Genomic DNA, 26,178 nt, shown 5'->3' with positions numbered 1-26,178 from the left:
AAAAGGTCGCAAGTTGTCCAATTTGACGACAGAAAGTGGCCGGTTGCTACGCATGCGTAGTCACTTCGTGACGACACAACATCCGGGGATTTCCTAACGCGGAAGAGCTGCTGAAGGCAATGGAGAGTGTTTACGAAGACTTTGAAGATCGAGACTTAGCTAGTTTAGACGCAGAATACCAGCAGTACACTTTAGATGGTTTTACCTTGCCTATGAAGCGCCCTGCGCTAGATTTCAGTGTATGTCTGTGCAATCTGCCAGGTAAATCATGTCCACAAGACCAAGAGTTGATCGAGTTTTCCCTTGTATCTTGGAGGATATTTCTTCACGCAGCAAGTTTACGCGGTGATTCCAGAATGGCTGGTTTGAATGCGAGCGAGCCACGTGGCGTGTTCCACCGTCCATGTTGCCAAATGTAAACTTCGAAGTTTCATCTGGCTAGAGTTTCTGAGCGAAGATTAGGTCAGTCTGATTTAAGTTCTATGAACACTGCGTTTTTAGTAGTGTTTACAAGCTCGAACGTAGCAGCACCGTGACGGCAGCAGATCTGTCTAGTGACCTCTGCAGCTCCGCCCAGAAGCAGTAGAAGTACCGCAGCGGCAGCAGCAAGAGGGTTTACGGGGAAATGTCTCTTCTGTAAGGCTGTTGACAAAAAGGTTAGAGACAATACTGGCAAACGCAGAAAGGTAGAAAAGTTAAGTAGATGCATGACTAAGGAAGCTGCCGAAGCAATACATAGATCTGCGGAAATTTACAACGACGAGGACATGCTGCTTCTAACTCGTGTCTCTAAAGACTTTGTTGCTTTGGAAATTCAGTACCACCGATCCTGCTACTCAGAATACACCCCTAGGAAGAAACTGACTGCAGCACAGAAAGTTGCATCAGGTGTAGCAGGACAAGGTGACAAGGGCACCATTTATGAGTTAGCTTTCACTAGTCTTGCTGAGGTTGTTGAAGAGCGAATCATCCATCAACATGAAGTATTAGGTCTGTCGTGTGTGACGTTGATGTATGAGCGTACTTTGATGGATTTGGATTCAGATATCCAACCTGGTCAGTACCGTAGTGAAAGGTTAAAGCGTCGTCTCGAGAACCATTTTGGTGACCGGTTAGAGTTTGGGAAGTCTAGCCATCGCAAAATCAAGTCTGTTGGCTTTCTTGTGTATGCTTCTGACATCTCCCGTGCTCGCCTTATAGAGTTTTACTACACGCGTCTTTCTCAAACAGAGGATGAAGATGGTTCTTCAGCTGCAGATATTGATATAGATTGGACTGCGCCAAGAGATTCGCAAACAGATGTTGCGGATGCGTTCCACACAGCCGCCTGTCTGAGGAACGTCATGTTAGATATCCCCTCTAGTCCATGGCCACCAGGACCACAAGATCTCGAAAATTCGGACGTCGTTCGATCGGTTCCTGCCGCCTTGTTCAACTTTCTTGCTTGGCTTGTCGTAGGTAAGCACTGACTCTGTAGGTTGATGCTTTCATCTAAGGTCCATTTGTTGACATTTTTCTAGGTCCTGAAAAGAGTGAAAATGAATTATCATCTGCTTTCTCTTCTCATCTCACTGTTACTTCACCTTACCATAAACGCCGTATATTGTCCATAGCTCAAGATATTATTTTTTGCTGTATGACTGGAAGAGTTAAGCCACCGAAACACCTGTCTTTGCCAGTCACTGTTCACCATTTGACTGGCAGCACTCAGCTTGTACAACTACTAAATCGTTTTGGCCATGCTATTAGCGTATCTCGGCTTCAGCGGCTGGAAACAGCTATTGCACAAAATCGGTTGTCAAGAAACTCTCAACTCCCTTCAAATATCATCTCAAATGTCCCAGCCGTGTTTTGTTGGGACAACAATGATATCATGGAAGAGACGCGTACCGGAGCTGGAACCACCCATTGCACTAATGGAATAGTTATACAACGATCTTCTCGCAATTGCGACGTAGCCGTACCGTTGCCAAAAGGGCCATCAAAGCCGCACCCTTCGCCTGTGGAGCTTGATCACTACAATGCGCAATGCGGGTCGAAGAAAAGGTCCTACTTCGACTGAGATAGACATCGCGGCACTGGATAGTGCTCAGTGTTTGTCGACTCACATGGCAGAATCGATGCGCCGCGACATGACTTGGATTCTTTGCCGATTAGCAACAGAGGAAGAGATCGAGACCGCGTTCGGTATATCTCAAGAAAGCCAACTGGTGCCTTCATGGACAGATTTCAATATTGCCGTATCTAGAGATGTCCCTTGTCGTTCAGTAGTAGGATATTGTCCTGTAGTAAACGAAGCCACTACTAAGCTGGACACGGTCTACACAGTAATTCGCAAGTCACTGGCAATGGCAGATGAGTTTGATCAAAATGACGTGATCATGATGCTGAAGAGACCGGTACCCGGCCATTATGATGACTAACTAGACGAGCGGATCTAGTAAATTATCGGAGGGCTTTCAAGATTACCTAATTTCCTATTTGCGAGCTCGTTTAAATTTTGCTTGTTTCTGTTTCTCTTCGTTTTGCCTCTGCTTTGTTGGATATCTGCTGTCATGAGTAGTGTTGCACATGCGCATAGTATGATAGAACGGTTCTCCTTGTTCGTTTATTTAGCTGTCTGCCCGTCCATCTGTTCGTATGCTCTACACAGTACTGCTGTTGTTACGCTGTTTTTGGTGTTGTTATTATGATCAGTAGAAGAAAGACAAAAATCTGAAATGCTTGGTGTCTGTACGCTGCACGTAACGTTGCCTGTACGTATCTGCATAGCGGTTTAGGCATTCGCCGAAGTGTTCTACATCGCAAATTGGTTATTGTAATGTTTATGCATAATTCTAACCTCGGACTAACACCTGAAGACGTAGAAAGAAGGAGAATAACCGGTGGTTGCCATGGCAACACGTTTCCCTTTCTATCTTGCGAAGGGTCGTGTTGCAAATGTTGCAACTAGCGAAGATGAAGTTCTTGCAATATTTCCTAATTTATCAAAGCAAGAAATGCTTGTTGGACTGGGGTAGGAAACGCACTTGAACACTAGCGGGACTTGGCCCCTAGACTAGTAGTACTACAATGAGAAAGCCCGATAAAGGATCTTCTAGTCTTTATGCTAGTAATTGTTTTGTTTTTGCTTTTAAATGGTGAACTTCAGTTTTAGATTTTTGTTTTAATTGGCTTGTTGTAAGTAATCAACTACTTGTGTTGTTTAATATCAATTTAGCACATTTGCGAATTGTTATCAACAACGAACACATCATAACGTGCGTTATTTCATTTTCGATAGTCGCATTAGCCCTAGATTCTTGTTGTATTCTAAATAACGGAAGTGTGGAACGTGCGTGCGCTCTTCGATCAGTAACTGCAACGCTTGTTTCAAAGGGGTCCCGTTTTTGGATCGTTGTCTACTACATGTGCAAACGGTACGAATCGACTTTCCAGTGAACTGGATACGAGTAATGGGTTTCTGAGGCCATACTCTTACGATGTGATGATTGCTCGTGCGTTGAAAGCTTTTTGGTATGTTTATATAATTATCTTTTTTATTAATTAATTGATTAATAATAATTAACAGACCTACACAAATACACACATATGCACACAGTTGTTCAGGCTGATTGCTGTTTTCGGTAATGATGTAATTGTTATTGTAGGGTTTTATAGATTTATACTTTGCACAAATTTCCAAAAGATATTTTCAAAATTAATATACCCAGCTGAAGAAGGACCTTGGATTGAAACATTGTGTGAATTCATGTTATTTTGTTATGCTGTGTATGAAAGCTGTACAATAACTGATATATCATCATATCATATACATGCATGCACGTGTGGGTGTGTGGTTATCCGTGGATGTACACACACACACACACACACACACACACACACACACACACACACACACACACACACACACACACACACACACACACACACACACACACACACACACACATGTATATATATATATATATATATATATATATATATATATATATATATATATATATAATATACTAGGTACATCCCAACTATCAACGTCCTGTACTTCAAGCTGAAACCTCTTGTGAATCATTCTCGAATTATGTTTCCACAATTGAATAGAAAGTTGCTGCATCGTATTTGGGAAAGCCTGGTAGAATTTAAGGCCACTGACTGCTAAGGTTTTAGAAGCAATAGCTTTCAGAGTTTTGATGCTGAATAATGACCAGAGCCCCAAGGTCTCAACCAAGGGTAAAAGAGACCACTAGCTGCACAAACTCTGTCTTTATGGCGGATAGCCTTATATATATATATATATATATATATATATATATATATATATATATATATATATATATATATATATATATATATATACAAGCTCCAATGCCCGGCTTCACCCGGGGGGGGGGGGGGACAACACCCGGGTAATAGTTTAATCACACAAATTATTGCTTTGGAGACACTGTTTGCTATTAATGACAGACAGACAGTACAGACAGACACACAAACAGACAGACAGGTCGTCTTTATAGGTAGAGATTATAGCAGAAAGTATCTAAAAATGCGTTTGATGGTTGGAGAGGCAGAGGGGGTGTAGCCAGGTCACGTACAGTTTGTATAGAGAGATCTTTGTAGGTTTCCAAACTCTCTGTTCTAGAGTGTTGGTTATCATCCCTGTGCAAAAAAAGTTCCAATCACAGCACAAACCAATTACACTAACTTATGCCCTTGTCAACCTCAGCCAGTCCGTCTGTTCGGAGGCATTGCAAAAACAACGAAAAATGTCGCGTATACACTTGCAATCGTATAGCACTCCCGGATATTGCGCAGCTAGTAGACTGTAATGTTTTGGCGCAGTAGACTGTAATACTTTGTCAGTAACCGTTTACTGTCACTAATTAGCCGTGGTGTAAGTGCTTTTACCGTTTAGTAGCAGCCAGACAGAATTCTCATTGATAGTTGTATCCCGTTCAATTGCCGTTTCCAAAATCCCGTTGATTGGATTAGTGATTGGTTGAAGCCATTTCGACTTGGACGTTGCTGCCGTTGCGAGGAACAGGTGTATCGAACTTGGCATCTATTCGACACGTGTCCAGTTTCAAAAATCCCGTTGATTGGATTATTGATCCCGTTGAAGCCATTTCGACAGTCCCGTTGCGGAGAACAGGTGTATCGAACCTGGCATCTATAATTTCGACGTGAATCCCGTAACGTGCAAGTCACGTGCAATACTTACCCGGATAATCCGTTCCCCGTATATGACGAATGCCGACTGTTGTGTACTCACGGTAATACTCTGTTAGACTTCCAGTCTCACGTCCGTTGCACAAGTACAGTACCCGGCTACACAACTGCTGTTCCCCGGATATGCCGGGCCACTACTCTACACCCCCTGTGCTATTCTGAAACAACGCAACCCAACAGCGCTAAAACTAGTGCTAAAACAACCAATCACTTTGCATAGTCCGTAACATATTCTGCCAAGCGAGCGGGTGGTAGTACTCTCCGCCCTGACCTGGTACATGTGGCATTTCCTCCTTCTGGTACTGGTGTGGGTGGCTCTGGTATCTGACATTCGTTAGGAGCTTCCTGTCTGCTGTCCATTTCTTGTTGTGTCTGTGTTTCCCCCTCTTGCCCAGTTACTGGCTCTCGCCCTGGTAATGGCTGAGACAACGCTACCTCTTCTGTCTTTGAACCTGTATCCTTGCTAGGGACTCCCTCAGGATGTGGCCCTGATCTCATTTGGTCCGCGTGTAACCTGTGTGTTCTGGTAGGCGTTGCCACTCTGTAGGACACCGGTCCAGTTTGCTCCTCGACGGTTCCGACAAGCCACTTGGGGCCCAGATGGTAATTTCTAAACCAGATCGCTTGTCCTTTGGCAAAACCCTTTGGCGGACGATATTCGTTTTGTATCAGTTTGCTGTTGACTTCCCGTTCCACACTTGGTTTAACCAAGTCCAGTCTTGACTTGATGTTTCTACCCAACAAAAGCTGAGCCGGACTCTGTCCCGTAGTGGCCTGAGGGGAGTTCCGATATGAAAGCAAAAACCTATCCAGTTTGTGTTGTGCTGTTCTCTCCCTTTTCTCTGCTTTCATGGCTCTCTTGAATGATTGCACCAAACGCTCCGCCTGACCATTCGTCGCGGGATGATATGGTGCCCCCGTGACATGTCGAATACCATTCTTGCACATGAACATTCTGAAACACTCTGATGTAAACTGTGGACCGTTATCTGATATTACTTGGTCAGGTAGGCCCAACCGAGCAAACAATGTCCGCAAAGTTGCCACTGTCTCCTCAGCCACGGTGCTTCTCATGGAAAAAATTTCAGGCCATTTGCTGTATGCATCGATGACCAAAAGATACATCTGTCCGTCGAGGGGTCCTGCAAAATCTACGTGCAGCCTCTGCCAAGGTTTAGCTGGGTACTCCCATCTATGGAGCGGCCCTCTACCAGGTGTCCTCGCATTCTCTTGACATCCTACACAGTGTCGAACCTCTCTTTCAATGTCTCCATCTATGCCCGGCCACCACACGAATGACCGAGCTAAACCCTTCATTTTCACCATCCCGGGATGGCCCTCATGCAAGGTTTCCAACACCCTTGCTCTAAGCTTGGTTGGTACCACCACTCGAGATCCCCACATCAGGACCCCCTGATGTGTAATCAATTCGTTTCTCCTCCTGTTGAACGGGATCAGTTCCTTTTCTGTATCCAGTGACTGCCCTCCTTGCTGCACCATCTCCATGACCTGAGATATGAGGCGGTCTTGTCTGCTTGCCCTTTCAATATCTTTTGCTGTAACCGGCAAGGTATCCACAATGCTATTGTAAAAAATGGCTGTATCATCTGTTCGATCTGGAATCTCGTCATCCACAGGTAGTCGTGATAGTCCATCACAGTTGGCATGTTGCCCTGTTGGCCGGTACTGGATGTCGTATGTAAATGCTCCCAGAAACAAACTCCAGCGTTGTAGTCGAGCTGCAGCGGTGACTGGAATAGCCTTGTCAGGGCTCAAAATAAATTTCAGTGGTTGATGGTCGGTGATCAGTGTAAACCGGTGCCCTTCCAGATACAGTCTGAATTTCTTTACTCCCCAGTAAAGTGCAAGCGCCTCCTTCTCTATTTGCGCATACTGTTTCTCCGCCCCGCTTAGAGAACGGGAAGCATATGCGATGGGTCGTTCGCTACCGTCCGGAAACATGTGAAAGGACTGCGCCTAGTCCATAGGATGAACTGTCGCAAGCAAGTGTTACTGGTAACCCAGGATCAAAATGTGTGAGAATCCTATCTTGCAACAACATCTGTTTGACCTTGGTGAAGCTTTTTCCCTGGTCTTCACCCCACTCCCACGGGGCGTCCTTTTTCAACAGGTCATGCAAAGGTGCAAGCTCCGTCGACAGATTTGGCAAGAATCTGGCGTAATATTGGATCATTCCAAGGAAAGACCTCAACTGTTGAATACTAGATGGTACTGGCATCTGAGTGATGGCTCGTGTCTTCTTTTCCGATGTGTGTAGACCTTTCGCCGATATTATGTGGCCACAATATTCTACGGAATCGCTCAAGAACTTGCACTTCTCTTTGTTAGCCTTCAAGCCATACTCCTCCAGCCGATGAAGAACCATCTCCAAGTTGGTCAAGTGGTCTTCTAGGGTGTGGCCCGTGATGATGATATCGTCCAGGTAGCATCTGGTGCCCGGTATTCCCATCAGAACTTGTTCCATCGCTCGTTGCCATATTGCTGGGGCTGAAGCTACTCCGAACGGTAGGCGCTTGAACCGATACAGGCCCCTATGGGTGTTGATGGTCATTGCCAACTGGGAGTCTTCTTGCAGCTCCATTTGCAAGTAGGCTTGCTTCAGGTCGATGACTGTGAAGTGTTTCCCTCCTCCCAAGCCTGCATAAATCTCCTCAATTCGAGGGAGTGGGTAGGTGTCTATCTCTAGCTGTGGGTTAACGGTCACTTTAAAATCGCCGCAAATCCGAACGTTGCCTCCTTTCTTGACAGGAGTAACTATTGGCGCCGCCCACTCGCTGTGCTGTACCCGTTCTATCACGTCCTCAGACTCCAGCCTATCTAGTTCTTGCTCCACGGCTTTCTTCCTCGCGAAAGCCACCGGTCTTGCCTTCCAAAAACGTGGTGTGCTGTCACTCCGCAACGCTATTCGGGCCTTGATGCCTTTCATGCGCCCCAACCCCAATCCAAACACATTGGGGTGTCGTGCTAGCAGGTCTTCTAGTTCTTGAGTTGCGTTCAGATGGAGGAGTGACCATTGCAGTCGGATGGCTTTCAGCCATTCTCGTCCCAAAAGAGCTGGCCCTTTTCCGGGTAGTACATACAAGGGCAACTGTTGTTTCTGGTGATTATGTTCTACGTTCACTGTGCACACTCCCATTGGTTTGACGGTCTCTCCAGTATACGTGTGCAGCAACAGATCTGTCTCTTTGATGGAGACCTGCTGTCTTAGTTTCCTCTTGTATTCCTCATGACTTATGACTGATACGGCCGCCCCAGTGTCTAATTCCATGACAATGGGTTTCCGTTCAATTTGCACCTGTACCTCCATGGCGTGGTTTCTTCCAAGACTGAACAAGTTGTACAAGTCACTGTCACTCTCACTATGTTCCTCCTTCTCCCATGCTTCCAGGCATTTCATCGCTGGTTTCTTCTTATTTTCCTTCCGAATTGGTCCCTTGTCAGATTGGACTTCTTTTCTTGGACCTGGTTTGGTCCTGCACATCCTTTGTACATGTCCTTGTTTTTGACAAAGAAAACATGTAGCTGTTCTAAATCGACACTCTCTGGCTTCATGTGCTCCTCCGCATCGATAACATGTGGTTGATCCCGTTGTCATTTGATGAACCTCAGCCATCCCGACCGTGCCTTCGTGTGGTCGTGGTTGGAGTCCTGCCTCTCCTCTGAGCGTCTCCACATCCCTACTGGCTTGCTCCATTGCCACACAACGTTGTACGGCTTTGTCAAACGTAAGGTCAGTCAACGTCTCTCCTAATAGCGTCCTCAACATCCGATCATCTTTGATACCCGCTATGAATCTGTCTCTGAGACGCTCATTTCTTTGGTCATCGTGGAATTTGCACTTTGCTGCTAGGTGCCTGAGGACTTTGACAAAATCACTCACCGACTCCGTAGATTTACGCACCCTAGTGTCAAATTCATAACGACTCACGAGAGGAGATTGTTCGGGCTTGACGTGGTCCTTTACCACCTGTACGATCTGTTCATATGTGACGCCGCCGTCGCTAGGTGGTGTTGGCGCCAACAGGTCCTTGATCAATTGGAATGTTTCTGTGGGAACATTCGTCAGCAAGATTGCTTTCTTGTGCTGCGCGTTTGACACACCATTAGCCACGAAGAAGAAATCCATCTGTTCCGTATAGCTTGGCCAATCTCCTCCCGGAACGTAGCGACTCGGCTTCCCTAGCAGTGGTCCACGGGGTGCGTCTGCTATCTGTGCTCTGCCGTTGCTAGCTTGTGGTTCTTGATCGACCATCCTCGTCGCCAGTGTTGTGTACTCACGGTAATACTCTGTTAGACTTCCAGTCTCACGTCCGTTGCACAAGTACAGTACCCGGCTACACAACTGCTGTTCCCCGGATATGCCGGGCCACTACTCTACACCGACTCTCGCCATTTCGACAGTCCCGCTGAACATCGTCTCTTCGAAGACGTTGCTGGCGTTTCGGGGAACAGGTGCATCAAACACGGCAGCTCCGTATCTAACGAAGTCACGACTCGTACCGACTCTCGTCATTTCGACAGTCCCGCTGAACGTCGTATCTTCCAAGACGTTGCTGGCGTTTCGGGGAACAGGTGCATCAAACACGGCAGCTCTTCGACGGGCGTAGACTGCAGCTGGCAAACGACTGTGGGCGTATTTTTTCAAGACCCGGATATCAGCAATATCTTCCGTTTCCCGGCGTCGCCCGCAATAAACGACACGCTCGGCGCGTACCGTCCGACGTCGGGAACGGGCAGTCTGAATTCGGTGGAGATACCACGCACCGTTCCAGAGATATTCTCGCGCGAGCGGAAGCGAGTGCGATCGGCCGGAAATGGCGTCGGTGTGAGAGAAGTCAGGAAGGCGACCACCGTCTCACTTTCGACATTAATGAATTCGGCGTGCGCGAGCCAAATTCGGCCGAGATCGGACTCGCCGTCTTTGAGAAACGCTCCAACAGACAGACAGACAGACAGACATCTCTCCTTTATATATATATGTACAAGCTCCAACACCCGGCTTCGCCCGGGGGACAACACATGCCAGGTGCTTCTCCTTTGCACTTCATAGTGCCGCAGTTGACACACACGTTTGTCATAGAGCCAATACAACACGGAAGTGGAGAGGAGACAGGTCGCCTTTATAGGTACAGATTATAGCATTAATGACAGACAGACAGACAGACAGACAGACAGTTGTGATGTCTTCCTCTACCCATATTGTCTACTCCTCTTTACCAACATTGTCATCATGGATTGTACACATCTTTACCTCGCGTCAGCCTAGGCGTCTTCTATGGTGGCCATGCACTTTGTGATGTCCATCCATGTTATCCGGGATACAGACAGAGTGTTCAGTTTTTTGCTTTTTAGTTGTCATTGTAATGTAGTGTATCGTGCTTTGCTTAATTTGATTTAGCCTGTAATAATTCTGATTTATGAAAATATAATACCATTGACAGACAGACAGACAGACAGACAGACAGACAGAAAAACAGGTCGCCTTTTGTAGGTAGAGATTATAGCAGAAAGTATCTAAAAATGCGTTTGATGCTTGGAGAGGCAGAGGGGGTGTAGCCAGGTCACGTACAGTTTGTATAGAGAACCGTTTACTGTCACTAATTAGCCGTGGTGTAAGTGCTTTTACCGTCTAAGTAGCAGCCAGACAGAATTCTCATTCATAGTTATATCCCGTACAATTGTCGTTTCTAGAGCCCGCTGATTTTGGATTAACGATTGGGTGAAACCATTTCGACTTGGACGTTGCTGCCGTTGCGAGGAACAGGTGTATCGAACTTGGCATCTATTCGACACGTGTCCAGTTTCAAAAAATCCCGTTGATTGGATTATTGATCCCGTTGAAGCCATTTCGACAGTCCCGTTGCGGAGAACAGGTGTATCGAACCTGGCATCTATAATTTCGACGTGAATCCCGGAACGTGCAAGTCACGTGCAATACTTACCCGGATAATCCGTTTTCCGTATATGACGAATGCCGACTCTCGTCATTTCGACAGTCCCGCTGAACGTCGTCTGTTCGAAGACGTTGCTGGCGTTTCGGGGAAGAGGTGCATCAAACACGGCAGCTCCGTATCTAACGAAGTCACGACGCGTACCGACTGTCGTCATTTCGACGGTCCCGCTGAACGTCGTCTCTTCGAAGACGTTGCTGGCGTTTCGGGGAACAGGTGCATCAAACACGGCAGCTCTTCGACGGTCGCAGACTGGCAAACGACTGTGTGCGTATTTTTTCGAGACCCGGATATCAGCAAGAATATGTTCCTTTTCCCGACGTCGCTGGCAATAGACGACACGCTCGGCGCGTACCGTCCGACGTCGGGAACGGGCAGTCTAAATTCGGTGGAGACACGATGCGCCGTTCCGGAGATATTCGCGCGCGAGCGGAAGCGAGCGCGATCGGCGGGAAACGGCGTCGTCGTGGGAGAAGTCAGGAAGACGACCGCGGTCTGACTTTCGACCTGAATGAATTCGGCGTGCGCGAGCGAAATTCGGCCGAGATCGGACTCGCCGTCTTCGAGAGACGCTCGTACGTACGGGCACACAGACAGACAGACAGACACACAGACACCTCTCCTTTATATATAGAGATACTAGTATACATGGCCCGTCCTTCGTACGGGCAAGATACTGTATTGTAAAGATAGGTCTGTGGACACGTCACGTGCAATCTTTGTTGCGAGGTCCCGGATATGCTGAATGAATTCGAATCTTGCTCTTCGCGCTTGTTTCGATAGAAATCGACACACTCCCCGTGTAGCGATTGCTGCAGAAAACGCGTAGGTTGGATTCGGTGCAAATGCAATCAGAATTTGGAGAGAAACGAAAGCGCTAGAAGAGTAAGTTTCGTCGGCAAGAGATATTCGATCGCTCGAAGCTTTGCGAAGGACGACAATGCATACGGTCTACACAGGACTGGCGTGGGCGTGTGTTCGAATGAACCGGAATGTGTAGCGTTTGCGTCGTCGAGAAATTTTACGCGGGGGTCGACCCCTCGAGAGGGGACCCGGTGCATTATTTTTTTATTTTTTACGCAAACCTTCCTCTGTGCGTGCCGAGTGTGCGTACCGATTTCGGTTGCGAACGGACAAAAGACGTGGCCTCCAAACGCGAACATACACACACACACACACACACACACACACACACACACACACACACAGACAATTTGAGCTTTATATATTAGATACAAAACTACAGGTGAATTGGTTGCAGAAACTGTCTTGTTATGACATCATCATGAATGGTTAGATTCGTTTGTTGAAGTCTACTTGGGATGTTTCTATGATTGAAGTTTGAGTCAGAGTTTTGACTTCATAGTTTTCAAATTATTTTTAGGAAGTAGTCATGATAGCAGTAAATGTACGATATTTACTATTAGATAACATTAGTTAATATGTACTTGGTAAGTAGAAGTGTTCCTTAGTGTACATACCTTGATGTATAAATAGAAGTCTTAATATTAATACAAAATGGATAAAGAAAATGAGGACATGATATAATGACTGGATTGATGAATGATAAGAATCCATATTGGCAATGCTTCTGTCAGCTTTACTGGCTGCCACCCGGCTATTGTGTTGAGATAATCTTTTTTGAATAGTAATGGTTTTGATAGTATAATTTATCTATTGAGTTTGACTCTTGTAAGCAATTGACATTATTTTATCATTCAAAATAGACACTACAGTATGATGTTCATCGTTACTGTTATCAGTATGACTGTACAAGTAATATAATATAATATACAATTATTAGTCCTTCGAGTCTTCATTATTATGCCAGCATCATTATTTCAATCTATTGTAGGTACTGAGAAATAGGGGTAATTCGTCCGCAAAAGTTGTTGCTGAGAAGCAAATTGCATAAATGTGAAATTTCTTTAGCATGGTCCAAAGAACAGGTGGGTTGATGCCATACAATGAGACCTGGTGTAACTGAATATTGACTCGTTACAAGGCAATGACTGCACTTCCTTGTGGAAATTTCTGCAATGCCGAAGCCCATAGTGGCAGAATTCCATGTTCCAGGTGTGTGTGTGTGTGTGTGTGTGTGTGTGTGTGTGTGCGTGTGTGTGTGTGTGTGTGTGTGTGTGTGTGTGTGTGTGTGTGTGTGTGTGTGTGTCCTTGCATGTGTGTGCCCGTGCATGTGTGTGTGTGTGTGTGTGTGTCCATCCGTGTGTGTGTGTGTGTGTGTGTGCTTGTTGTATCTTTGCACTTGTGCTAAGATCTGTACCTGTTTTGCAGCCACCTCAAGCTCATGAACAGAGCTAGCTTGAATACCTTGAGCCATCAATCTTTCTTCCTATAAAACCACCTGAAAGCAAGGACTAAAGAACGCAACAACCGAACAAAATAGGCGCCAAATATTGACAGATCACCAGCAAACAATGCAAAGGGAAGGAGAAAAAAGATATTCCAGACTTGTGTACCCGCCATTCTGAATAACGCACGTTACCAAATATTAATATAAACAATACTGCATTCTAAAAATAGTATAACTTGCATGCAATTCACATCCTAAATGAAGCATTGTAGGCATTCTTGACTTATTGTAAAGTATATGTACAGTATATTTCTTAGAACATTCATGAATATCGTTGATAACAAGTTGCTGCTGACACATTCAACAAAGGCTTGTAAAATTGAAGAGTATAGACTGAACATATCCATATCACACAGAATAAACCATCTCAAGCAGTAAAATAGTCTACAAGCATAAGAGAAAACATGCAGTGCTTGAATAGAAATCCAGTCTGTTTGGTAGTCTTGATTGTCTGCTATAGAACCATTCACAGTAGTCGCAGTTGTCCTTTTTGGTAGTTTGCAGTTATTTTCTGCAGCCAATACCGCCCTAATTGATCTTTATTGATCCATATTTCTCCTAACTGTGGTGTTGCAAAAGTACCTCTGTGAGAGCCTCAATTACTCCCATTACCTATAGACTTCTCACTCAAAGGTTGCGAATGTAACCTGACTATCCAATTCAACCTTCTACTTTCCATGGCAGTAACCCATCCTAATCAAATCTTGTCTTTGCTTCCTCTGTAGCCGTGCATTTGATGGATTTATAAGTATAATAGATCTAGATCAGCTGATGAGATATGCTAGCATAACCCTCGAGATCATCACTGAATGCAGCGTTGTTCGATACAAAACGAGTGCTTGAGCCAGTCACAACTCCAACATGCTCTCTTACAAAAACTTGGAACACCAAATTGAATACCGAAGTGGCCGTCAACAGCTGGACGAGCGGACATCATCCCAATTATTCATACCACTTCGCCACGCCCACGTACGTTAGTATAGGCAGTCTAGAGAACGCAAGATGGCACAGCCTCCTTCATGGCTCTCTCACCTGTCCGTGCCACCGCCGTTGCTTAGAGTGAAAGACCACCACTCTGTCTGTTATTCGGATCTACACGGACTCGGCGACGAACACTTACGCAGTCCGTCTGCGTCCCCAATCAGAGGAGCTTGGCTAGCATGACGGGTGTAGGCGTGTAGAGAGATAACCTTGTGATACAGTCCGACTAGTTTGAGTGCAACATATGTACATTGCCATGAGATCTATTTTATGCATGACAGTAACTACTAACGCAAATCTCTTCAGATGTTCAAACAACTATAGCGCCATCTTATCAGAATCGAGTTTGCTCACAGATGTGATTGAAATGTCTGCAAATCAAACAAAGACAAGATGTTTTGTATAACCTTGTTGTACAATAGGAGCAATGCTTTGAATGTAGGGAAGACCTGGCATGGTGTGGCTTGTTGTATTGCGTTCGGCAGTTCTTGCCCCAGTAACAGTCGGGTCGACTGACCACTTCGACTGGAATGAGCATTAAACATGAGTTGTTTGGTCGAGTGGCAACAAATAGAGTTTCCTACTTGGTAAATCTTCTACAGGAAGATCTTTCCTATAGAAATAGACGAGCTGTTGAAAGTTTGTCAGACAGCATCTATAGCAGATTGTAGTATCGGAACGAAGTGGAACTCGTGTAGCTCCTGTGAACATAACAATTTAAGCAAATAATAACTAGGTAACCAACAACGTGTACATTACCTATGTTCTGGTATTCACCATTGTCTAGTTTGGCTGCACAATCTTTTAATACATCGCGTATCGTTAGCCCTTTCGCTTTCAGACAATCCTGTAGATGAAGACAATTGCTGCAACACCAGCAGTGCAGGGTGTGGTTGGACTAACAGTACATATTGCAACAACCCTTGCACTGTATGGGTAGTAACACCTTTCATCTCATATGAGGATGACTGAACTGTTTAATGTTAATTAATTATCTATAATAGGCAAGGGGACTGCTATACTGAGTGTGACAATAACCGATGATACCTTTAGTACATCTGACTCATATATGTTGCCTTTATTTAAAATCCCATTTAGATGAGTGTCCGATAGATTAATTTCTACAGAAACAACAACAAAGTACCTTGTACTTCAAGGTGACACACGATATGAAGACTAAAGTGAAATACCAGAGAAACGGCCCAAACAACCTCTGCAGTTCAAAGCATTACAGCCCCAGTATAGATGGCAGTAGGATTGACAGCAGACATCACCTGGCAAGCAGACAATTAGCGGTAGTCAATGTGAACACAAATAACGCAACGTTCATACATTTTTGTTTTGGTACTACCCTGTCTGCTGGCATAACAACAGCACAGTTTGGCATTGGTTGCATGCAGCAGTGGCAGATAATGTGAATTGCTGGAATATTACAAGTGTATGGTGGAGCAGTGATCGCAATAACAGCTGCACTAGAAGAAGAGCTAGAGTCTGAAGCAGTTACAGATGAAGTTACTGTTGTATCAGAATATCCTGGACATTGACGACATTTCATAGGAGGAGGCTGACTGACAGGAATCACAGCAGCAACTGCAGTTGAACTGTCATCAGAATCAAGAGGCGTGTCTGAATCTTCTGCACTGTCCTCATCACTATCATGATATTCGTCATCTGACCAACCTCGTTTAGTTTTTGGATACATCTAGAGGACAGTTGTTGATTTTAAGACAACAAGAAGTGCTGGTACCGATTCAACCATTTCTTCAGTTATTTTGTTTTGTGCATCCAACTCCTTCGAGTCATCATCACTTTGCTTCTTCTCTGTAAACATACAATATCACACTTGGGTTCTTCTTCGAATCAGTTCACCAAAGTATAAATAATTCATATTCATAGGCACCTGGATGGATTTTGAGATAAGCATCGACTAAGTTGTTGACAATGTGATTCTTGCTGACTCTCTGTACCTTGCCTCTACACTGTTCATCATAACAAAATATCTACTGTCTAAAGATTTATGGGAATTGGTGTAGTTGCACTTGTGGACAATCTTTAGATCTTTCCATCCACATCGAATAACAACCAGCACAGAAAGCGTGCATGCAAGGCTGAAGGCTGACACAGTTGTGTAGTATTTCCTACAAAAAAAGACCATGCATATCTGATAGAAACATAGAGTAGTAGTACTTGTGCAACCTTGCATATCCCACATATATGAGAGATTCCTCCATGTCATCTTTTGTTGGGTTAGACTTGTTCTTGGCATCAACACGATTACCTATTAATTGATCTAGACGAGCAACTTTAGCGAGAGGTTCGGTACGATCCTATGGATTAGAGTTAATTAAAGCACTTATTGGTATGCCGGCTTAGATGATAAGTAGACTGCAATACCAAAACTGCAGCGTCATCTGTGCAGCAGTCAGTATTGGAAGGATCAGGGGCATTGTGCTTAGGTACTTTTTGTTATGCTTGTGTCATCTTCCTCTTCATCATATTCCTGTGTCATCTCCAATGTCTGTTCTTAGTCTTGTACAACTTCAAATCGATAAGTCACATCTAACAAGCAGAATAACATACCATACAGATGCCAGAACACACTCACAGGATAGTAGATTTCAACCAGAGAACTCACTTCTATCATCACCTCTCTTAAAAACTACTCTAATGACATCACCACTGAAAAGCTGTACCTTCTATTAATAAATATCAAAATAAAGTATTTAATTAATAACTAACACGTAGACCAGCAGTCAATCTAGCACAGTAATTGGTTACTAAATTCACCTGTCCGTTGGTGATCTTGTTGTCATTCACCAGCGTGCCATTCGTGCTGAGTAAGAAATTCTACGTAGAATGTTATAGTCTAGCTACGTAAACACAAACCTGGTGTCTGATAACCAAATTTTTCCTTCACTGTCTCTAAATATTCTACAGTGGCGAGCCGAAACGAGTCTATTGGAAGTGAGAGAGATGTTGCATTCTAGAGAGAACATTAGAAAGAACATTAGTGATCTCATCAGCAGAACAATTAAGTCTCCTAGGAGACAGAAAGCAACAACTACAGTGAAATACCCTAGATGCCTGCAACTTGCCTCTTGCTCTTCCGATCACTATGTCCTCTTCACACAAATCGGAACGATTTCCAACATCATCCACCAATTGCGCCCAGCCCGACATCACCGTTGCGCGAGAAGGCGGGGTTTAACTTACGTGCGTTGGAAACGCAAATAACCTCAATTCTTCACTTTCGCTTTCTAGAGTGGCAACTGTGTTGGTGTCGTGTTGTGGACTGAGTTTTCTGCATATTTTGTGAGCAGGAGGCTTGCAGCAAAAGCCATGGCTTCGTCTAGCTTTTTTCCTGCTCATGCGGGTACAAAGGACCTTGTAGAGAAATACAAAGGACTTATAGTGAGTGCTTGATGATAGTTATTTGCGAATAAAGTGTGCTTTGTTTGATTTGTAGGAGAGGGAAATGAGCACTGAAGGGGGACTCACCGTTATTGAGATGTTTACGAGTGTTGAGGCGTTGGTGCAACTAGCAGACAACGTGCTGAAACACGACACGGCAACGCAAGAAAGCACCAGGTTTACTATTAAGAAAGGTGTGGCAAACGAAGTTTTTATAATTTGTGAAACCGAAACCGATATTATATAATGTTGCTTTGTTGGTGACGTCGACGTGAATGCATGAATTTTGTGGCTTTTTTCTTAAATTTATTGTAGAGTTACACGTTAATTAATTAGGAACTTTTACTTCTTTGGTATGTTCAAACTGAAGCTGGTTTTGCGGAGCTGAGAGGCAGGGTGACATAGTGCATTTTTATACCCTGGTGATACAAGAGTGTGATGAAAACATTTCTAGACATGAAAGTTATTTTCAAAGTTCACAGTAACAGTGTTCTCCCCAGAATATCTCAAAGGCGTGGCGGTGTAGGCGTGGCTAAATGGAACGCACTTGTGGGCGTGGTTGTTTCAAACGTGGGTGTGGTCATCTGAGTGGTGTTCCCTGGCTTTTCGGTACAGTGCTAGAGCAACATAGGGTGCTTGTTAGGTCTAAAATGTTAGCTGTACAACATTTCTATGCGTGGACAGAGTACAACACAAGCAAGCTATCACTAGCCCTGTAGCGCCCCACTTCCCATCCGGGCTTCTTTCTAATCTACATACATGTCAAAAACCTGCACCTCCCACTAGATTTCAAGCCAATGCAAATCACAAAATTGATCGTAATAGCTTTAGTTAGTAACGTAGCACTAGTAGACAAGTTCACTAAGCAGTCGGTGACAATTTTCCATGCACTAGAGACGTGGGCAGCGTATCAGCATGCTCGCCGAGATCTACAAGTATTCGAAACTGCGAACATGTCTACACTAACCTGAGCAATGCTTTCGCTAACTTTGGCTTTGGGCCGATGCCGTTCAAGCGTGTTTTGGCGTCTGTAATCAGTGCATATGGCGGGATTGGGCGTGTCCTTGTAAAATTTAGCCAAGGCGTGGCGGCCCGCCACATCTTGAGATGCCTGGGGAGAACACTGCAGTAACATTCTGTGGGTCTTGTCGTGCTTTTCGACTTGTTTGCTTTAAGATAATCTCTGCTATTTGATATATTTTATGATTGTGGCTAGAGTACTGGTACTGTACGGACTCTGTTGCAGGGCTGGTAGGTAGCGTGTGTTGTCCATATTGGAATTCATTTCCACTTCAAAATGTTTAATTGTAGTCTCATCCCCAACCTGGTTTTGCATGTTATGTCTTGTGACTACTCCAGCAACTTGTATACTGTGCCAATTGGTTAAATTGAGGCTCTAGGGCAAGGGGAGCGAAGCGACTGGTGTGGTGGGAACACCCAGTCGGCAGTACATTGTTCACCATCCTTGCCGGCGTTGTCAATAGGAGTTGTGACAAATTCGTAGGGGTGGTAGTGTCAGTTTCTATGCTGTCCAGGGTCGGCAGAAGGAGCAGTTGGCAACTGGTGTTACGTACAGTTCGTAGGACGGGTTAGGGGATACTGGAGTTGCTCCCTAATTTAATACTAGCTAATTAATCTACTATCTCTGCAGTGCCTATGGGCAACGTGCTACCTACCAGTACTGCAACAACAACAGTGTCCGTACCGGTACCAGCACTCTAGGCACGCTAACATTTTATACTGAAGCACCTATCACTGTAAGTAGAGGACATTATAACTTATGCAACATCACCTGCATCATGTTTTAGGACAGTTTTATTTTTAGCCATGATGAATCACTTTGCTACAGAGCTTGTGTGTAATATATAAATGGGCCTGCACGTTTCTACTTGCTAAATCAATTCTGTTGTCAGGTTCTTCCAGTGATCTTATAAGGTTATGTCTCTAAATACACCACCTCCACACTACGTAGCAACTTCAGAACTGAGTTGGGGCAGATACATTTTCTTCAAGAGTACCATTACTCTGCTTAAAATACTTGTTGATAAAGGCCTTGTCTTAATGCCAATTTTGACAATCTAGATCAATTTTTACTATACTATTTTCTGGGTGGACACTTTTAGTGTGGTTCAGCTAGTTGCAGCTCAAATAGTATTGAACTGTTAGACTTATGTTGTAGTTTGTATAGATAGTTATGAATGTAATGCATATTTATGGTGAAGTAGCAGTGCATGTACTGAAATGACTGTACTGATAATGTTTACAAATGGCATTGATATACTTGTAATAATATAGACAATGTACGAGGTTCTTTTGTTTCTATACTACGGGATCTGGATGCGATTGATGCGGTAAATGTTTGTAGCTGATGTTGATAGCCGCAAAACGTTTATAGTTTGTGCTTATCAGGGAAGTGAGATGGTTGTTTCTTTAACACCACATGGAGCTACCATAGCATGGTCCTTTTGTCAAGCAATTGTGGCATTTCCTCAATTTTTGCATATTACAAGGCATATGACTAGCTTGGGTTCACACTTGACTGCTGATCAGGCACACTCTGTTACTGTACCTCGTTCAGAATCTTTACAAAGGAACAAGCCTTTTCTGCAGTCGGTCTCAAGCACATCTTCAGGATTTCAATGTGGACATTCTTTAGGAGTTGCTCGCAAATTTTCTTCAACTAATTCTGCAGGTTTGTCAGAAAGCAACTGGTCCAGAGAACCAGAAGAACAGCTACATCTTCATCCAGCATTGCAATCTTGGCAAAGCTCTGATTTAGGTTTATCTGCTGTGGATGGTGACTTTTCTAACAGAACCACAGGTACAGCACTGTGCAGCAATCAGTCGTTGTAAATTATAAGAGATTTTATTCTTAATACTGATTTTTATTTAGCTCGACAAACAGTTATTCTAATTGAACAGTTTGCATTTCATCTGTTTTTTATGGTGACACGCATACCTTATCAAGTACTGGGTGCTCAGTGTAACGATTTGAATCATGAATACATGACAGATGGGATATCAAATCTCTCTGAAGTTGTAGCTCAGTATATTGACTCATCTGCGGTCGACTTGAAGCTGTGGCCTTCTTCAGAAGTTGGTGGAGCTGCTAATGCTTTAAAGTCCTCTTTTGAACAGATCAGAAAGAAAGTTCAACGTAGTCTTGAGGAAGTAAGGTCAGGTTATGTGCCAGCTAGTGTAGGGGGTGCAAGTTATGGACAAATTCAACGAGAAGCAGATCAGTTTTCACGAGATGTTCGAAGTCATCTTCAACTAAGAGAACCACACATTATATTCATATTTGATTTTCATCGAAAAGTTGCCGTTTTGAACTCTCGATGGAGTGCAGGATTTTACAAGTTTGGGGTTGGACTGAATCCAATGGAAGCACGAATATTTAGAAATGAGGCACGAGAATTTGTTGTAGTGACTAGGACTGTTCCTAACATTTTCACTCAACTTTATTTGGATGCCATTCAGGCAGCTCGCTATCACTGTTCTAGATTTCAGTTAGGTCAATACAATGACTGCAAGGAGTTTGGAGTGCAGCTTACATTTGTGCGATTTCTTAGTGACCACATGAAGTCGAATTTGTCAGTCCCAAGTGATGGGAACATACAGTTTATAAAGTTTCGTGTTCCACAGGATGAATTTTACAAAGGCAACTTGTTACAAATGTATGAGGCAGGCCTATTGCGCATTGAAGATTTATATGATGAAAACACGCCTTCACAAGGAAGAGCTGGAACATTGCAGGAAGATAGTGACCTTCAGAAGGCTTTGAAATTGTCCTTGCAGGAGTCACAATCAAGACAGCCTCAGAGTGCAAGTAGTCTAGGTTTAGAGCAAGATATGCAAACCAGTTTGTTGGGTAATGATGGTTTTAATGACCATGAAATTGATCTGGCAATTAGTATGAGTCTAGCTGAATCAATGCAAACTGAGGAAGGAAATGGTTTGGGTCAGTTGACATTGAAAAGTGAAGAAACAGTGACATTTTCTCATCAGAACAATGGTGTACTGGAGACAGAATTACAGAAACAAGAAAATGGACATCAGCTTAGCACTACATCTCAAAAGGAATCAATAAATAGTTTGGTTGTTCAAGGTGAAGCTGTTTCTACTACTTCAAAACAAAAAGTTGCTTCAAAGCAGAAATTACAAAGTAGGGATAGCCCAATGGCAAGCTCTCTGTCTTCTTCTGGGTACATTCCACAGGATCCTTGTTTGCATTTATATTGTCATGAATTTACTGTTGATGGCTTCATTGAAGTAAGTTTTCTTCGCATTGATGTTGTTGGTCGAGATAGAGTCGGTAAGACAAGTCTGACACGGTCATTGACTGGACAGCATTACATAAGTACTTTATCAAGCACACAGGGTGTGAAAGCTATGAATATTACTGTTAGTCATTTGAAAGACTGGAAAGTGTCCAAAGAAGGTGAAGACTTAACTCAACTATGTAATCATTTCATTGCTTCTAATATTGCTGAAAGATTGAGGTCAGGACGAAATCCAAAAGGTAATCATCTGTCAATTATCTCTAGTGAGATTTCAAGTGCAAACGTACAGGTGGATTTGGTGAACAGTACGAATCAAGAGACCCAAACAACGACAACCTTGAAACAGCTTGAGCCAACTACCAAAACAAGTGGCAGCATTGATACTCAGGAAACACAAGAGTGTGACTTTACGGAGGAATTTGTGAAGAAATTGCTATCTAAAGTGAAGCCTGAATCACCAGACAAAATATCTGATGAAGTAAAACAATTGATAGGACAATACCATCGAGGAGAATTATCACTGAACTGTCAAGACCATCAAATTCTTGTGTCAGTGTTTGATTATGGAGGTCATACTGTGTACCAACCCAGCCATGCTCCTTTTTTAGACGGAGAGGCACTGAAATTAATAGTATTTGATGCTTCTACTCGTCTTCAGGATTTTTGTGAATGTTCATCTTTTATATATAAGGAAGTTTTTGAACTTGTTTGGGGCACGCTTCACATGACTAACTGGGAAATTGTGGAAGAATGGTTGTCCCATGCTTTTATAACTTCTCAAAGTAGTAGCATGCCTGGTATGTGCCTTGTTGGAACCCATAAGGACCAAGCTCAAATGGTTTCAGATTGTTTGCTAAGTGAGCAGTCTGAGTATGTGGGAAGGATGGTAGATGGAAAGCCATATGAAGACTACATTCTTTGTCGTGAAAATGGCAGGGAATTTATTTGCGTTGACAATACACTGTCTGGTAAAGGCAAAGAAACAGATTTGGATGAAGGTATTTGGGTGTTGAAGAATGTTATTGAGAAACGGGCTGTTGATAAAACAGAAAAAGTACCAGTTCGATGGTTTCAGCTTGCAATGGTTATTAGAGAACTTAGGAGCAAAGTACAGATTGTGTCTTTTACAGATTTGATACACTTAGCCAGTCAGCTGAACTTGTTTAGAGGTGATGCTGACTTTTACAAAGCTGTGGCATTTTTGAGTAGAAAGGGTGTGGTGCTTCATCAACCTGTGGTCTTATTTGATACGCATCAGAAGTCGTTAGTCATTGATCCACAATGGATGACTGAACAGTTTTGCAAAGTACTGACAATACACTGGGAAAATGACATTAATTGTAGGTTTTGGCCTGATTTGGCTGATTTGCAGCAGAAAGGCATTCTTACACTTTCTTTTGCATTGTATCTACTCGAAGGCTCAGAAGAAGTCAAACTGAAAATACTAAAGTTGATGGAATCATATGATCTTATATGTCCTTTTATGTTGCCAGCACAGAGAACATCTGGTGGCGATGCATCTCAGCATCTCATGTCTTCTAGTGTTGAGAGTTTGCCTGTTCCAGGTGTAAAGGCGTTTTTTGTACCTTCCCTGCTGCGTCCAAGTAAACAGTTGCTTGATAAGGATTATTTGCAGGTAGGAGAGAAGGTTACTCACCTCTGGTTTCGTCTTCCGAAATGTCGAATTCCTGAACAACTTGCTACTCGCTTGTTGGCTCATGTAGTGAATAAGTATAGGTATTTGCCACAGCTATTTTATCGAGCAGGTGTGTTCAATGTTGCCGATGGTCACAGACTTCATTTGGTTTTAAGAAATGGATATTTGCAATTGTCAATGTACATAGTTGATGACAAGTTTGACAGTCACTCTGCCAGTTACTGTGAGGAAGCTCGAAATATTGTCCAATCCAAGGTGGCAAACACATTGAGGACGGATTTGCCTGGTCTGGTTAATCTACAGAGAGGATTTCTCGATGAAGATCAGAATTTTTCTGTTTTTTATAAAGTCAAGAAGAAGCGTTCAGGTGTATTTCAGTTGAAAAGTGATGATGGGAAAGTGATGGCCACACCGGAACTGTTTCATTTATGGTTTAAAGACAAAAAGGTACTTTTGGTTCATTGTGAAACATTCCTATCATTTGTTCAGTCTACTTTTTAAGCAGGAAGCGGATGTTACAGGAGACTCTGATCAGTTTGAAGCTAGTTTGAGAAATGATAAAGTATGATTAATTACGTTAAGCTACTGTATGTACAGTTAGTATTGAAACTTGACTATGTAGGTCGGTCAGGATTGTAGTCAAAGGACAAACAGTGTCTCAAAGCCTAATTATCTATCAGGTATCAATTAAGTTTGGCATATTATTGCATTGAAATCTTTATGGGTTGTATAATTGGATTGTAGTTAAAGACAGCGTGCAACGTCTTCTAACCCAAAATCGACTCTGTAGTTTGTTGACGGCTGTTACAGCACTCCTGGATGATGAGGAACCTTGGCCTGACCAACCAGGGTGCGGGAGTGCATCAGCTGGCAGTGCTGTTGGACAACGAAAGGGGAACTGGAGGGGATTGTGGGAATGGCTGCTTAGAGAACCTCCTCCAGATACACTTAATGGAAGCCCTTCCATTTTCCTTCTTAAGAAGTGGTCTGAAGAAAATGGAGATGAAGCCATCATTGAGAATTTAATTGAGGGTCTTAGAGCGATGAAGAGATTTGATATTGCAAATTTGTTGAGGTGGAATTATGTTGGTCGAGGCAACGAATTTTATGACCAAATACTAAAACAGTCTGGAAGCTGTGAAGTGTCAGGAGACAATGTTGTTGCTGGCTACAAGCCTTCAATGGAAGTTTATATAACTAATAATTATTATTCTAATGAGAAAGGTGTTGATAACTGATCTTCTGGAACTAGAAACTAGTCTATGTTACTAGGTGTTTTGTTATTTTTGCTTTTAATGGTGAACATCAGCATTCGATTTTTGTTTTAAGTTAATTGGCTTTGTTGTAAGTAATCTATTAGTTTTCCACGTGTTTTGTTTGCTTGTACGCTGTATTAAATTAGTAATTATATCTTAGCGAGGCTTCTAACTCGCACAACAGAAAGGGGCGTGGTCCTATGTGGCTCTCCATCGAACTCGGTATCTAGCCGTGTGTACACACGAACCTCAAATTTCTCCTCGCGTTTGATTATGGACATACTTCAAAAAATCATTTCCGTGTCCGACTACAGATCAGTCTTTGAACGATTCGTGCAAGTGACCAAACGGCGACGAAAAAGCCTCGTGGAGTTTCGTCGCCCCATCCTTTTGTGTTGTAGCTACACCTTCACTAGCTGAATGCCACCTACAGTCACACGTCCCGTACTACCTATCATCAATCCCCTATTACTACACTAGCTGTGCTGCATCTAACATAGTCTCGCGTAGCCAAACCCCTCCCCTTTTTGATATCTACCGGCGGGGAATTTGATACCTTTGATACCTTTCCCGCCGGTAGATATCAAGAAGGGGAGGGGTTTGGCTACGCGAGACTACATCTAACACTGGTGATAGCCGATATCAATTTATACGAAAACCCTCATGAAGTTCCGTCGCCCATCCATTTGTATTGTAGCTATATAGGATTGTGTGAGCCGAATGCTACCTACAGTCAGTCAACTACTAGTTGTACGGCATCCGTAGGCGCCTCGTTCGTGAGTAACACGTCCAACGGAGTTTTCAGACCGTCTACTGAAACGCCAAGTCCTAGCTAGACAATACGTATTTGTCGAAAACCTAGCTGTCATGGAAGTAAACATGCAAACTTCCTAGTAGTTTGGATTACGTATATAGGCCTGGTATAGGTAGTCGTCGTTTTGCGATCGTGATCAAGACAATTGAAATGTACAGTCTAGGTATACACTCAGTTCCGTTGTAACGACAGTGGTATGGTATTTAC

The 26,178-nt window shown here is 43.6% G+C and overlaps 5 protein-coding genes and 1 long non-coding RNA gene across 8 annotated transcripts; 3 read left to right on the top strand and 3 right to left on the bottom strand.

Moving 5' to 3' along the window:
* The first annotated feature begins 620 nt into the window (after positions 1–620).
* On the top strand, positions 621–2,062 carry LOC134176512 (uncharacterized). Its single transcript, XM_062643183.1, has 2 exons — positions 621–1,458; positions 1,521–2,062. The coding sequence occupies exons 1-2, from the start codon at positions 708–710 to the stop codon at positions 2,060–2,062; spliced, it is 1,293 nt and encodes a 430-aa protein (XP_062499167.1). The 5' UTR covers positions 621–707.
* A 2,520-nt stretch (positions 2,063–4,582) lies between these two features.
* LOC134183467 (uncharacterized protein K02A2.6-like) lies at positions 4,583–7,405 on the bottom strand. 2 transcript variants are annotated; one of them, XM_062651024.1, is made up of 3 exons: positions 4,906–7,405; positions 4,719–4,851; positions 4,583–4,656 (listed from the first exon to the last, which is right to left on the bottom strand). In XM_062651024.1, the coding sequence occupies exon 1, from the start codon at positions 7,186–7,188 to the stop codon at positions 5,434–5,436; it is 1,755 nt and encodes a 584-aa protein (XP_062507008.1). In that variant the 5' UTR covers positions 7,189–7,405; the 3' UTR covers positions 4,583–4,656; positions 4,719–4,851; positions 4,906–5,433. The 2 variants fall into 2 exon arrangements, with proteins under 2 accessions (XP_062507008.1, XP_062507001.1); XM_062651017.1 differs by having other exon boundaries at positions 4,719–7,405.
* Positions 7,204–9,607, bottom strand: LOC134176503 (uncharacterized protein K02A2.6-like). Its single transcript, XM_062643174.1, has 2 exons — positions 7,327–9,607; positions 7,204–7,220 (listed from the first exon to the last, which is right to left on the bottom strand). Exons 1-2 carry the CDS (start codon positions 9,497–9,499, stop codon positions 7,204–7,206), a joined length of 2,190 nt encoding a protein of 729 aa, XP_062499158.1. The 5' UTR covers positions 9,500–9,607.
* Positions 9,608–10,885: 1,278 nt separating this feature from the next.
* Positions 10,886–14,005, top strand: LOC134193854 (uncharacterized). The gene is made up of 3 exons (XR_009972113.1): positions 10,886–13,147; positions 13,204–13,274; positions 13,491–14,005. It is a non-coding gene; the product is annotated as an uncharacterized LOC134193854 (long non-coding RNA).
* Positions 14,006–14,804: 799 nt separating this feature from the next.
* On the bottom strand, positions 14,805–17,377 carry LOC134190339 (E3 ubiquitin-protein ligase CHFR-like). The gene is made up of 14 exons (XM_062658796.1): positions 17,338–17,377; positions 17,186–17,246; positions 16,945–17,109; positions 16,747–16,877; positions 16,590–16,688; positions 16,451–16,529; positions 16,307–16,371; positions 15,883–16,252; positions 15,741–15,824; positions 15,598–15,671; positions 15,310–15,397; positions 15,135–15,251; positions 15,000–15,075; positions 14,805–14,921 (listed from the first exon to the last, which is right to left on the bottom strand). Exons 5-14 carry the CDS (start codon positions 16,650–16,652, stop codon positions 14,885–14,887), a joined length of 1,053 nt encoding a protein of 350 aa, XP_062514780.1. The 5' UTR covers positions 16,653–16,688; positions 16,747–16,877; positions 16,945–17,109; positions 17,186–17,246; positions 17,338–17,377; the 3' UTR covers positions 14,805–14,884.
* Positions 17,378–17,651: 274 nt separating this feature from the next.
* Positions 17,652–25,330, top strand: LOC134190084 (uncharacterized). Of its 2 annotated transcripts, none has more exons than XM_062658515.1 (8): positions 17,652–17,961; positions 18,017–18,155; positions 20,257–20,312; positions 20,371–20,782; positions 20,855–24,348; positions 24,407–24,463; positions 24,524–24,581; positions 24,646–25,330. In XM_062658515.1, exons 1-8 carry the CDS (start codon positions 17,890–17,892, stop codon positions 25,137–25,139), a joined length of 4,782 nt encoding a protein of 1,593 aa, XP_062514499.1. In that variant the 5' UTR covers positions 17,652–17,889; the 3' UTR covers positions 25,140–25,330. The 2 variants fall into 2 exon arrangements, with proteins under 2 accessions (XP_062514499.1, XP_062514491.1); XM_062658507.1 differs by having other exon boundaries at positions 24,404–24,463.
* The last annotated feature ends 848 nt before the right edge of the window (positions 25,331–26,178 follow it).

The sequence above is a fragment of the Corticium candelabrum genome, chromosome 1 (genome assembly GCF_963422355.1).
Source record: "Corticium candelabrum chromosome 1, ooCorCand1.1, whole genome shotgun sequence".
Lineage (NCBI taxonomy): Eukaryota > Metazoa > Porifera > Homoscleromorpha > Homosclerophorida > Plakinidae > Corticium > Corticium candelabrum.
Note: the sequence above shows the minus strand (reverse complement) of the source record. Positions and strands in the feature narration are given on the sequence as shown.

Bases quoted from the DNA above. Each gene is read 5' to 3' on its own strand.
- LOC134176512 (XM_062643183.1), top strand. From the start codon at position 708: ATGACTAAGGAAGCTGCCGAAGCAATACATAGATCTGCGGAAATTTAC. The intron at 1,459-1,520 runs GTAAGCACTGAC...ACATTTTTCTAG, and splicing joins TCTTGCTTGGCTTGTCGTAG to GTCCTGAAAAGAGTGAAAAT.
- LOC134183467 (XM_062651017.1), bottom strand. From the start codon at position 7,188: ATGTTTCCGGACGGTAGCGAACGACCCATCGCATATGCTTCCCGTTCT.
- LOC134176503 (XM_062643174.1), bottom strand. From the start codon at position 9,499: ATGGTCGATCAAGAACCACAAGCTAGCAACGGCAGAGCACAGATAGCA.
- LOC134190339 (XM_062658796.1), bottom strand. From the start codon at position 16,652: ATGCACGCTTTCTGTGCTGGTTGTTATTCGATGTGGATGGAAAGATCT. The intron at 16,372-16,450 runs GTGCCTATGAAT...GTATGTTTACAG, and splicing joins TTATCTCAAAATCCATCCAG to AGAAGAAGCAAAGTGATGAT. The intron at 15,672-15,740 runs GTATTTCACTTT...TTGTTTCTGTAG, and splicing joins TTGTTTGGGCCGTTTCTCTG to AAATTAATCTATCGGACACT.
- LOC134190084 (XM_062658507.1), top strand. From the start codon at position 17,890: ATGGCTTCGTCTAGCTTTTTTCCTGCTCATGCGGGTACAAAGGACCTT. The intron at 24,464-24,523 runs GTATGATTAATT...TTGACTATGTAG, and splicing joins CTAGTTTGAGAAATGATAAA to GTCGGTCAGGATTGTAGTCA. The intron at 24,582-24,645 runs GTATCAATTAAG...ATTGGATTGTAG, and splicing joins AAAGCCTAATTATCTATCAG to TTAAAGACAGCGTGCAACGT.